The 12,253-nt window shown below is 45.7% G+C and overlaps 1 protein-coding gene across 7 annotated transcripts in view; it reads right to left on the reverse strand.

The window, feature by feature from the left end:
• Nucleotides 1-12,253, reverse strand: part of LARS2 (leucyl-tRNA synthetase 2, mitochondrial) — a 205,461-nt gene that overhangs the window by 21,661 nt on the left and 171,547 nt on the right. For all 7 annotated transcript variants that reach the window (XR_010319012.1, XR_010319011.1, XR_002785685.2 and 4 more), the window contains one exon: nt 4,016-4,143. Coding sequence is in view for 1 of the 7 variants with exons in the window: in XM_003409701.3 (XP_003409749.1) it covers nt 4,016-4,143 (128 nt within the window). In the remaining 6 variants the exon portion in view is untranslated. The remainder of the gene's footprint in view (nt 1-4,015; nt 4,144-12,253) is intronic.

Raw genomic sequence — 12,253 nt, forward strand, 5'->3', positions numbered from 1 at the left:
TGGCCTGTCGTGGGGCTTGCTCTGAGTTAGCTGGCAACTTGTTGCCATAGAGTCGATTCCAACTCATAGTGACCCTATAGGACACGGTAAAACTGTCCCATAGCACCTCCAAGGCTGTAATCTTTACGGAAACAGACTGCCACATCTTCTCTCCTACGCGGAGCAGCTGGTAGGTTCGAACCACCCACTTTTCCGTTAGCAGCCGAATACTTAACCACTGCACCACCATGTTAGCAGAAGCAGGCTGAGCGCTTCAGGGCATTATCCTGTTTGATCCTCTCCACAATGGGGTAAGGCAGGCTCAATGCTTGCCTTGATTTTATAACTGAGGAAATTGAGGCTTAGAGAAGTTTTGTAAAACTAAGACTCTTTTCCACCTTAACCTTGAGGCTACTTACATTCCTTGTGACAACTCCTGTGCCATCCAGGCTTTCCCTACTAGGAGCTAAGGTCCTTGGGGATATAGACGGAGCCTCTGGTCTCTGTGTCCCTAATTCCTGGCACGCCTGGCATACCACAGCACAGAGAACATGCTGGCTGAACTGAGTTACACCGAACTGAGCTTGTAGGTTCCATTTCCGGCCATGGCAACAACTGGGATCACAGTCAGAACACAAACCTCCATGGAAGTTCTGCCCCTGGCACGAAGCCCTAAGCCAAAGCTTCTCTACTTGCAGGGAGCCCTGCCCACAGTTTTAATGTGGGGTTTTCGTTTCAATTATCATCTAAAACTATCTTATCAGCTATCAAAACTAAGTTTCTTTTCTGCAACTATAATTTAAAATTGAGAGGCATTTTCACAGAATAAACTTCAGTTTCTCAGCCTGCATGCCTCAACTGCTTTCTGAAGGCAAGTCCTTGGGGACACATGAGATATTTTCCCTTGAAAACATTACTCAGGTTAAAAAAACTGCTCTGTGCCACGAGGATGCTTTTAGTTTTGAGAAGTTTTGGAAGAACGTGGCCTCTTCTTTCAAAGGCAGCCCCACCCCCTCCTCCTGCCCCTCCCTGGGGGGCAACGTTGGGGCAGCAGGGGCCAGGTGCCAGGTGCCAGAGGAGGTGGGGCTGAGAGGCGGTGTGGAAGCAGCGCTGTGATGGAGCCTGGTCTCCAGGCCAAGACTGGCCTTCCTGCTGGGCCAGGGCGTGCACACATGCAGGAGGGCTGGGTCTGGTGGTCCAGGCTCTGGGCAGCCGCACTCCTTGGGCTGCTGGGAATGGCCACCCTTCTTGCCCTCAGGGTCTGCAAATAAGCTCAGGTGACTTCAAGGCCACCAGAACGGCAGCTGCCTTCAATGGTCTCTTTTTCAGTGTCAGAAGGTGTAGTGGTTTGAATGGTGGCCCCCAAAGATATGTCCACACCGTAATCCTTGGAACCTGTGAACGTGACCTTATTTGGAAAAAGGGTCTTTGCAGATGTAATTAAGTTAAGGATTTTGAGATGAGGAGGTCATCTGAATTACCCAGATGGGTCCTAAATTCAATGACAAGTGTCTACACAAGAGACAGAAGAGGAGAAGACATACAGAAAAGATGGCAATGTGGCCACAGAAATAAGAGTGATGCAGCCACGAGCCAAGGAATGCTGGTAGTACTAGAAGCTGAGTGGCAAAGAACAATTTCTCCCCTACAGTCTTTGGAGGGAACATGGCTGCTGACACCTTGATTTCAGACTTCTGGCCTCCAGAAACTGTGAGATGATAACTTTCTGCAGTTTTACGTCACCAACTTCGTGGTGATTTGTTTTGACAGCCTCAGGAAATGAACACAGGAGGTTTTCAGAAAGGGCAAACCTCGCTCAGCTGGAAAAATGCCCCACCTCATGGGAGGGAAGCTGGGTCATCTTGTTCTGCTAGGTCTGCGTCCCAGGCCCAGGCATCACCTCAGGACTGCAGCACTGGGATCGCCTCCTACCTCAGACGTCTCCTGTGCAGTCAGCAGCCGGGGCCGCAGGCCCTACATGGTCAGCACATCTTTTCTTCCTGACCAGGTGGTTTCGCAGGTTCCTGAAGGGAACCTCCTGCTTTCCTGCTTGACACCATGCTGGGCTCAGGCCCCTCGGTGCTCCCTCAGCCCCTAGGTGGTGGTTTTTCATTTTAAAAAATTTTTTCGGAGTAAAATATACATAACCAAGCATTTGTCCATTTAATCATTTTGAAGTGCACAATTCAGTGGCAGTAATTATATTCACAAAATTTCCAGAATGCTTGTACCACCCCATACCCGTTAGGGGATAACCTCTCCTCCCCACAGCCCCTGGTAATCTCCAATCTACTTTCTGTCTCTCTGCATTTACATTCAGCTATTCTAGCTATTGGAAACCCTGGTGGCGTAGTGGTTAAGTGCTATGGCTGCTAACCAAAGGGTCAGCAGTTCGAATCCACTAGGCGCTCCTTGGAAACTCTATGGGGCAGTTCTACCCTGTCCTATAGGGTCACTAGGAATCGGAATCGACTCGACGGCTCTGGGGTGGGTATTCTAGCTATTTCACAGAAGTAAGATCCTACAATATTTGTTCTTTTGTGTCCACCTCTCAGCTGTTGTGGACAGTGCTGTGTGAACACTGGTGTACACCTATCTGTTTTGAATTCCTGCTTTCCAGCCTTTTGAGTATATCTAAGGTTGGTTTTATCATGGCATTTTTCACAATTTGCAATATTTTATTTATGGTTCTCTTTCTTTTTTATTTTGCCCTAGGCTTTAAGTTCCATAAGGGTGGTGACCCTGTCTGTCTTGTTTGATTTTGTATCCCCAGAGCCTAGCACTGTTCTTGGCACAAAGTAAAAAAAAACCAAACCAAACCCGTTGTCGTTGAGTTGATTCTGGCTCATAGTGACCCTACAGGACACAGAGCTGCCCCATAGAGTTTCTAAGGAGCACCTGGTGGATTTGAACTGCTGACCTTTTGCTTAGCAGCCATAGCCCTTAATCACTATGCTGCCAGGGCTTGCTGGCATAGAGTAGGTACTCAATATTAATGCTGAATAAATGGATAAACCTGGGCAAGGAAACTAACTTAGGTGAGCCTGTTTCTTCAGCTGAAAAAAGGAGAATGGTAATGCCTACTTCAGAGGGTAAACGAACAAATCCCATTGCTGTTGACTCGCTGCTGACTAATACTGACCCTACAGGACAGAGTAGAACTGTCCCACAGGGTTTCCAAGGCTGTGAATCTTTACGAAGGGAGACTGCCACATCTTTCTCCCTCAGAGCAGCTGGTGGGTTCGAACCAGCAACCTTTTGGTTAGTAGCCGAGCACTTAACCACTCCACCATAAGGGCTCTATCTCAGAGGGTACTAGGAATTAGTGAGCTAAGTATGCAGCCTCATGTGTGGCTCAGGGGAGACATGTAAAAAGGTCCACCTCCTGTTTCTCTCTTGAGCCACATCAGCATATTTAAGAGATAGTCCCCATAAATGAGTTTCATATTAATAAAAAATATAAAGATCACATACAGGATAAACTATAAGGGAGTCATTTTGCTTTACCAAAGGGTTAAAAAATAAACTACCCCTGTGCATTCAAAATGACCCAATTTACCAGAAAAAGAAATTTTGTGGAGCTTTTTTGAAATACGTTTTCTAGAGCAGCATTCCTGCATTGCCAAGCACCTCACCGTCACCCTCCTGCCCCCGCAAAACAAGAAAAGCTGAATGAAACTTCCGGATACTGAACAGTCCTTAGTTGGAAAGGAAGAAAATTAGAATCTGTCAACCAGGAGAGGCTTGTTTTTTTCCACTTTCCAGTCCCTCGAGGCCATAAGTGTTTTCATTCTCACGTGCTTTTGGTGTGACATGACCTACAAAACTGAAGGCCCCAGCGACAGAGAGCCAGACCTCTTCGCCCCCCTCTCCTTGGCTAGATCAGCCCTCCCAGGAAGGACCAGCCAAAGGCTGGGTGGGCTGAAAAGGCCTGACGAGAAACTGCTCAAACCATGCTGTTGTTTATGGGCAGAGGCAGGGCAGTGACCTGCTCCGGCACTCACTGCCCAGCGGGGGGCTAAGGACAGACACTTACCAGCACAGCCATATCCACGACGTCCGGCTGCTGGAGGAACTGCGGGTCCACGGCTGGCCACGCCTGAAGCAGCACGCCGGCATTCCAGGCATAGTGGTCACACAGCTTCTGAGGCACCAGCGCCAGGCCTGTAATGCCAAGGTACAGGAGGGTCACTCTGAGCACACAGGAGGTTCATACGGCAGGATAAGTCTTGGCCCCATGTGGCCTGGCATGTGGCTGTCCAAGAAGGCTTTGGGAAGCCCTGCCGTGGCTTTTTACAGCCTACTTGGTATTCACTGTGGCCTAGCTTTGAATCCCAAACCCAAGTTTATATGCAATTTTTTTTTTTTTTTTGCAAACAGCACCCAGAGCTCTGTAATGATGGATGGATGGATGGACATGCTCCTCTAGAGTGTGCATTTGGACAGCAAGGCGGCTGATTCTATTTGGTCCCATCTCTGCTGTTCTGCTGGTCAAGGAATGCCTTCACGCTACCTGAGAACTGAACCCAGAGTAACAAATGGCATTCGCCTCCTTCTTTGCCCATGAACACTTGTGGTTTGAGAGGGCCTCCTACCCAGCGCCTCTACTCTTCTACTCACATCACTGGAGCTGGGACACAGTCAATAGCATGACACTCCCTCTCGGCCTTCTCAGGGGACCTTAACTACCATTCTACTGAACATCCTCTCAGGAGCGGCTTTCCCCAGCTCAGGGTGGGCCAACCCTGAGGAAGCTGAGAGGAATGAAACCCTCTCAAGTCTTGTTTCCAGGAGTGCTTCAAGCTGCAGCCCCAAAGCAGAGGTGGCTGTACCCAGGATCCTGTTAACAGGGTTGCATAGGGTTAACAGTGCGAGTGCAGCTGCGGTGGTCAGTGCTTCCTGTCTGCAGTCAGTGGGCTTCCTGGCGGGGAGGGCTTTAATTTAACATCCTCTGCCAATCTCAGGAGCACATGTTCCCAGCTGCCATTGAGTCCATCCCGACTCACAGCAACCACGTACGTGTCGGGGTAAGGCTGTGCTCCACAGGGCTTTCGCTGGCTGATTTTTCTATAGTAGGCTGCTGGGTCTTTCTCCTGAAGCACCTTTGGGTGGACTCAAACCCCCAACCTTTCTGTTAGCAGCTGAGTGTGTTAACAGTTTGTGCCTCCCAGGTACTCCCAGGAGTACAAGAGATGCCTCTAGCTGTGGAGGAAATACACACATCGGAAAGCTGGGGGAGAGAACAAAGTGCTACAAATGGAGATGCCCGCAGGCTGGGCGCGTATACATGAAGAATGGGGCAAAGCAGAAGACAGAGGCTCATCAATCGGTGTGACCTGCCAAAACCTCTAACAAGTCAGGGAATGGGCCAGAAGAGCACAATAAAACACTGTCTTCACTTAGTAACCTTGTTTGGAAACCATTAAAAAGTTGGAAGCGGGGCTCACCTTCTACCACAATCTACAGTGTCCAAAAACCAAAAATTAACCCATTGCCGTTGGGTCAATTCCAACTCACAGCGACCCTATAGGACAGAATAGAAGTGCCCCATAGAGTTTCCAAGGAGTGCCTGGCGGATTTGAACTGCCGACCCTTTGGTTAGCAGCCGTAGCACTTTACCACTGCACCACCAGGATTTCCATCTACAGTGTAAAATGCTGGGTTGCTCAGTGTGGGTTCCCAACCTGTTTTACTCATTGCCCACCACGCTTCCTGGGAGACTCACTCTACGGCATGTGGCCAGGCACAGAGGGGCATACATCAGGCCCTGTGCACGCCACACTGCTTCTATTCCCTGACAGATGGCCAATCATGGGCTTTAAAGCTGCTCTCTAGCTCATCTCCTCTGCTTTGCCAATAGCAAAGACAAACTCTGGTCTCAAAGGTGGCTGTGCATACCATGATAGTGGTCAAAAACAAAGCAAACTGGGAAGACAATTTGTCCCTGCATGATGGCCTGGGTTCTGGGACCCCTGGAGCAGCCATGTAACATCCTCCTTGCTCCTGCCCTTCCACACCAGGCATCACCACTGCCTCCTCATTTTCCCAGAGACAGGCCCTGGGCAGGGGCGGGCAAGTGAAAGGCTCTTTTGGGGGTGGTGAAGGTGGGCTGACCCTTTCATGCCTCAGGCAATGCATTTTAGGGGTGTGTGCATGGCTCAGGGTATAGTCTGAGGTTGAGTCTGGGACAGAAAGAATTCCACCAATGCCAGCCCCAAGAACACTGGGCTGTGAAGGATGACTTCACTTCTTGTTTTATTTTCCTTGATGACAAAAGTTAAGGATGTCCCTTGCAGAAAATTTGCAAAAGGCTAAAATATAAAGAAAATGATGTCTATCCAGATAACAATTTCCTAACTTTTCATTTTGAAAGATAGAAATTTAATATATTTAATGATATCTGTGTATATAATCCAACCCCCAACACCACCCCCCCAGGCAAAAAGCAAAAGAAAACAAAACCACCACCATCACCACCAAGATCACGTTATAAATACAGTTTATATTCTGCTTTTCCCATGGTTTAAAATACTATTTAATTTCATGGACAAGGATGATACAAAATCAAATATATAATATGACACTAGTTTTGGAAACCCTGGTGGCGTAGTGGTTAAGTGCTACAGCTGCTAACCAAGAAGTTGGCAGCTCGAATCCACTAGGCGTCCCTTGAAAACTCTGTGGGGCAGTTCTACTCTGTCCTATGGGGTCACAAATAGTCATAATAGACTCTATGGCAATGGGTTTGGGTTTTTTTTTTGGACCCTAGTTTTATTTTTTAAAAATTATATGAATGAAAAAAGACTGGAAGGAAATAAATCAGAATAGTGATAATTACGGGTGATTTTTTTTTTTTTTTAACATTTTATAGATTTTTCTATAAGGACAAAAAAATTTTTTTTGTGATCCGAAAAGATATTTAAAAATAAAGTTTTTCTATATTCTGAGACTAGCTCAAGATTTTTTTCTGTGATACCTTTTAAGGTTTCATTTAAATTTTAAATCTATCTGTAACTTATTTTGCATATCATGTGAAAAAATTTTACTTAAAAATACATAAGGTCAACTTTTCCAATTCAATTTGTTAAATAAATCATTCCTTCCCCATTGGTTTATGATTTTTTCCTCCAAAATATATCATACCAGGGATTATTTCAGAAGTATTAATTTCAGAGTTACTCAAAGTGCCTGTCTGAGATGAGAGAAAGAACTTGAGCCAGAATGTCAATCAACACACTGCTGCCTTCATTGACAAAGTCTTGCTATCATTAAAAAAAAAAAAAAAAAGGCCAGCTGAACTTAACAGTGACATAGTTGATTTACGTTCTAGCACAAGCTCCTTATTTTGTTACGGACTGCTACAGACAGTTCACAGACCAGCCACTGGTCTGTGGATCACTGAGTAGCACTGGTCCATTCTATTTTGTTGAACTCTGTCTTGATTCTCGTGCCAGTATCACAGCTTTCTTTGTTGTAGCTTTGTAATGTTTTACTATCTGGCATTCTTGTTATAATCTTGTGTTGCCAAATAATCTGAGGGAAGTAAAGGCCCATTAGAGTCTGAGAATTAAGTGGTATAAAAAGATGTATTCCAGGTGCCCACCATCCCCTGTGCCCTGGGGCTTCTGTGTTTACTAATGAATCTACTCCATTCCTAACAGATGTGCCTTTTGGCAGGCGCAGAAAGGCACTTCCTGCTTGTTGCTCAGAAGGAATCCTATTAAAACTCGTATCTAAATACAAGACAGAGGTCACAGACGGGAGATAATCATTTCTTTATTTCACCAGGCTGGCCCAGTGTGGCTTGTCCTGTGACCCAGCTGCAGCAGGAAGAAATCCAAAACTTCCGTATGGCAGTTGTTCAGGATGCCTGGGAGATGAAAGGACCTTGGACACAAACGTTCTGCGTAGAAGCTGTTACAAATTCCACTTAAAAGAAAATGAGGAAGCTCAGCTTTCCTGGAGTAATCAGGATGCTTATTTATAGCAATCTGGGCCCTTGCCAGCATTTCCATATAGATGGGAGTGAGGCCATCCTGTTCAGCAGTGTAAAACAGAAACTCAGGACCTGGTTTATATGGACTGTTCTGCCTCCCCAGTCTTTTTAGGGAAGTAAAAATACCTAATATTTGCATCGCAAATACAATGGTTTCTTTACATGACAAAGCGAGGTGACAGAGGTCAGGTTGAAAGCTGGCCTTTCAGAAGGACATGAAGTCTGAACTCAGGCCAGGAAGTGCCAAGGCCCTGGCACACTAGGTCACCATGCAGGGCCAGCTGCTGCCCACAGCCCACCTCTTCCTGCCCTTCCTCTGGGAGAGCTGTTGTCCCTGACCTTCCTGAGAAATGACCAAAACAAGTCTTCACTTCCCCTCTGAGGGCTGGCAAGGTCACCATGCTACCTCGTTACCCGGGAGAGCTAGAGGGGTCACTGTGTCTGTGGATGGCAGTCCCCTGTTGGTGGTTCTCTTCAGACCTGCCTCTATTCCCCACCTCTCTCCAGCACTGCCCTCTACACAGCAGAAGGGAAAACCTTGGGGCTCAGTGCATCTGATCCCCACTGGGCTTCAGCCAGCCTTGGCAATTCCAAGGAAATAAACAGGAAGTAGACCCACTTCCCTTTAGCTTTAACCCAAAGAAATGGTTTCACTGACATTATTTTGAAATAACAGTATTTACACAGCAGACACATTTGTGTATAAAATACCATCAGGGCATGAACTGACATCTTAATTCCCCCTTGTAATTCTCTCTCTCACACACATGTGCCTACACAATTTGTATGTTTGTAATTTTGTTGAAATCAATGAACACAGCATATATGTAGAGTAAAACGCGGTAGCTACAATATTTCACGGCCACTTTTTATAAAAAACTATAAAGTCATCTCAAATTGTTTTAAGACGAAAAATGGATTTGTGGTGTAGATCGATACTTCAAGATCACGAGTTACTTTCAAGTGCTTAAGAGAAGTAAAGGATCTTCTTGCCGTGGGTCTCAAAATTAAAGTACTGATGGAATACTTGGAGATCACATCACATGAGTTAGGAGCCTCAGGCAAAAGTCAAGAAAGAAAAGTCACTGTAGGGCTATAAAAGTAGCCAGAGAAACATAAATGTTGCCTTTAGATGGAGATCTCATCATCACATCGTAAGTAATTTATATTTGGGACAAAAGGCTAATCTCAAAGCAGCACAAAAAATAGCCAAAGACGTGAAATCACCCAAATGCCCATGGGTGGAGACTGTTTAATAAGTTGGAACATTCATACAGTGAGACACTACATAGCTGTTAAACGGGAACGGGGCAGGCTTATAAATGATGGTATAAACAACAACAACAACAACAAAAACCCCAAACCTGTTGCCATGGAGTTGACTCATAGCGACCCTACAGGACAGAGTAGAACTGCCCCACAGTTTCCAAGGAGTGCCTGGTGGATCCGAACTGCCAACCTTTTAGTTAGCAGCCGTAGCTCTTAACCACTATGCCACCAGTGTTTCCAAATGCTGGTATAGAACTACTCTCAAGTATGGTAAGAGGGAAAACGTGTGTATAGAACACTAACATCTGTGTAAAAAGACAGACACGTTACATACATGCATGCATCAAGTTCTTCTGGAAGATTCAATATGAAACTAGTGGCAGGGGTTCTTAGAGAGGGGAACCAAAAGACGGGCTGGGAGGGAATACAACTTAGGACACAACCTTTTGTAGTAGTTAAATGTTCTACCATGTGCATATAGATGTATTTCTCAATTAAAAATTTGGGTTTTGCTTTGCTTTACGAAGCCCAGAGAGGTTCACTGGAGGTTGGAATTGTTTTCCGCAGTTTGCCTAAGTGTCCTTTCCCCCCGCCCCTTTTAAATTGTGCTTTAGGTGAAAGTTTACAGCTCAAGTTAGTTTCTCATTCAAAAATGTATACATGTATTGTTTTGTGACATTGGTTGCAACCCCACAATACGACTCTCCCCCTTTTCATCCCAGGTTCTCTGCAACCACTTGTCCAGTTTTCCTGTCCCTTCCTGTCTTCTTATCTTGCTTTTGGGCAGGACTTGCCCATTTGGTTTTGTATATTTGATTTCTAGGCACTTATCTTCAGAAGCTGGGCATGTCTAGAAGCCAGGTCACTCTCAGGGGCTCCTCCAGCACTTAGGGCATGCCCATACTCGGAGTATAAGTGCTCCTCCTTGCACTTCATGCTGCCCTGCTCAATGGCCGCAGGAAACACAGGCACCCCAGACACGGGGGACCAGTGGCTGCGTTGGCCCAGTTTTCTTGTGTGCGTGCTTGGGGTGTATTTATTAAAATCTTCTCTGACTAGAAGTTCCTTTCTCCTTTCTTTCCTTTCTCATGGTCTACTATGTTCTGGAACTTCACTCAGAATAACACTCAGGACTTGTGGGTTTAGAAAGGCCAATTAAAGAAAAGTTACTTTTTATTTCAAAATAATTATAGAGTCACAGGAAACTGCAAAAAAGAAAATGCACAAGGAGGTCCCATGTACTCTTTGTCCAGCTTCTCCCAATGGTAAGATCTTGTGTAACTACAGAACCAGGAGACTGACATTGGTTCAGGCCACAGAGCTGCTTCAGATCTCACCCGTTTTATAAGCACTGGTAGCCATGTGTAGCTTTGTGTAACCACTACCACAGTCAAGACAGAGGACTGCTCACACTACAAGGCTTCCTCATGTGACTTCTTTATGCCCCACCTCTTCATCCCAGAGTCCCCAACCCTTGGTAACCACTAATGTGTTCTCCATCTCTAATTTTTCTATAATTTCAAGAATGTTATATAAATGGCAATCATATATCGTATAGCTTTTGAGTTTTTTTTCCCCCCACTCAGCATAATTCCTTTGAGATCCGTCCAAGTTGCTGTGTGTTGGAAAGGTTATTTTTGACAATGATGAAATTACATCTTCCACAAGAGTAGTACGTACAGCTTCCTCGGCTATTTTCTGCTCTTTCACTGTCCACCAACAGAGCAAGCCCTGTGTCCCTCATCTGGACACACTACCGGTGACCTCCAAGCACTCAAAATTTCCCTACAGGAACTAACACCCTCATCTGGATAGGACAATACTCTATTACGGTAAACAAAAAATAACTCTGTAATTTCAGATGTGGTGTCCAAAGCTTCTTAGATCTGAGATCTTTTCCTTCAGGAAGGAAAAAAGATTTCCTCATCCTGTTAGTTTGTAAAACCGTCAAGACCTGGGTTCTCTTTTTATCAAAGGTTTCCATTTACTCTTTAAGCAACTGATAGAAGACTGTTGGGCTCCAAGTACTTTGGGCTTCTCTGAAATGTTTCCTTTTTATCCAGGGCAGTAATGGCCATTTTCCCAGTACGATTTCACATTTTTCCTAGAAGACAGACTTCAATTCTGCTGCTCTTTAGGGAGAATAGCCCCTATGAAAATCTGCTTCTCTGGGGAACTCTGGGAAATGGTCATTTCTGAATATTCTACCCTCACCTACCATAAGACCCTGGGTGGTACAAAGGGTTAACACTCTTGGCTGCTAACTGAAAGGGTGATGGTTCAAGTCCACCCAGATGTGCCTTGGAAGAAAGGCCTGGTGATCTACTTTCAAAAAAATCAGCCACTGAAACCCTATGGAGCACAGTTCTGCTCTGACACACTTGGGGTCGCCATGAGTCGTAATTGACTCAACAGCAACTGGTTTCTGGACTGAATCTCAGTTTTGCTTCAGTGTTTCAGTCACTCAGCAAACATTTATTGAACACCTACTACGTGCCAGACTCTGCTCTAAGCATTTGTGGGAAAACCTGGGGAGGGCAGTCTGAGCAGTTGGCATTGTAGTCCGTCTTCATTTCAGTTGCGAAGGTCTTACCTCAAGTTTTACAAACCCTCTCGGTACCTCTGGGTAGACTCAAATTGCCAGCTTTTTGGCTAGCAGCCAACACAAATGTTTGCTGAATGGCTGAATGAAACACTGCAGCAAAACTGAGATTCAATCCAGATCGGCTCCTTACTATAAAACAACTTACAAAGCCCCAACAATGTTGTGTAGGAAAAAAACATGAGGCAAATTTTGAAATGGGCTAGTTTCTATCACACTGCTGAAGACCTTGTCACACAAAGGAAAGAAAGACTGGCGGGGCAACGCCACAGTGTACCCTCATGCCATGAGACTTCCCAGTCAGGACAGGGCTCCCAAGAGAGCAGGCCCTCTCTGCCCCTGTCTTCCAGCTGCAGAGACTGGGAGGGGGATATGGAGGGGAGTTTCTGAAAATATCACTTCACATC

Source organism: Loxodonta africana, chromosome 22 (genome assembly GCF_030014295.1).
Source record: "Loxodonta africana isolate mLoxAfr1 chromosome 22, mLoxAfr1.hap2, whole genome shotgun sequence".
Classification (NCBI taxonomy): domain Eukaryota; kingdom Metazoa; phylum Chordata; class Mammalia; order Proboscidea; family Elephantidae; genus Loxodonta; species Loxodonta africana.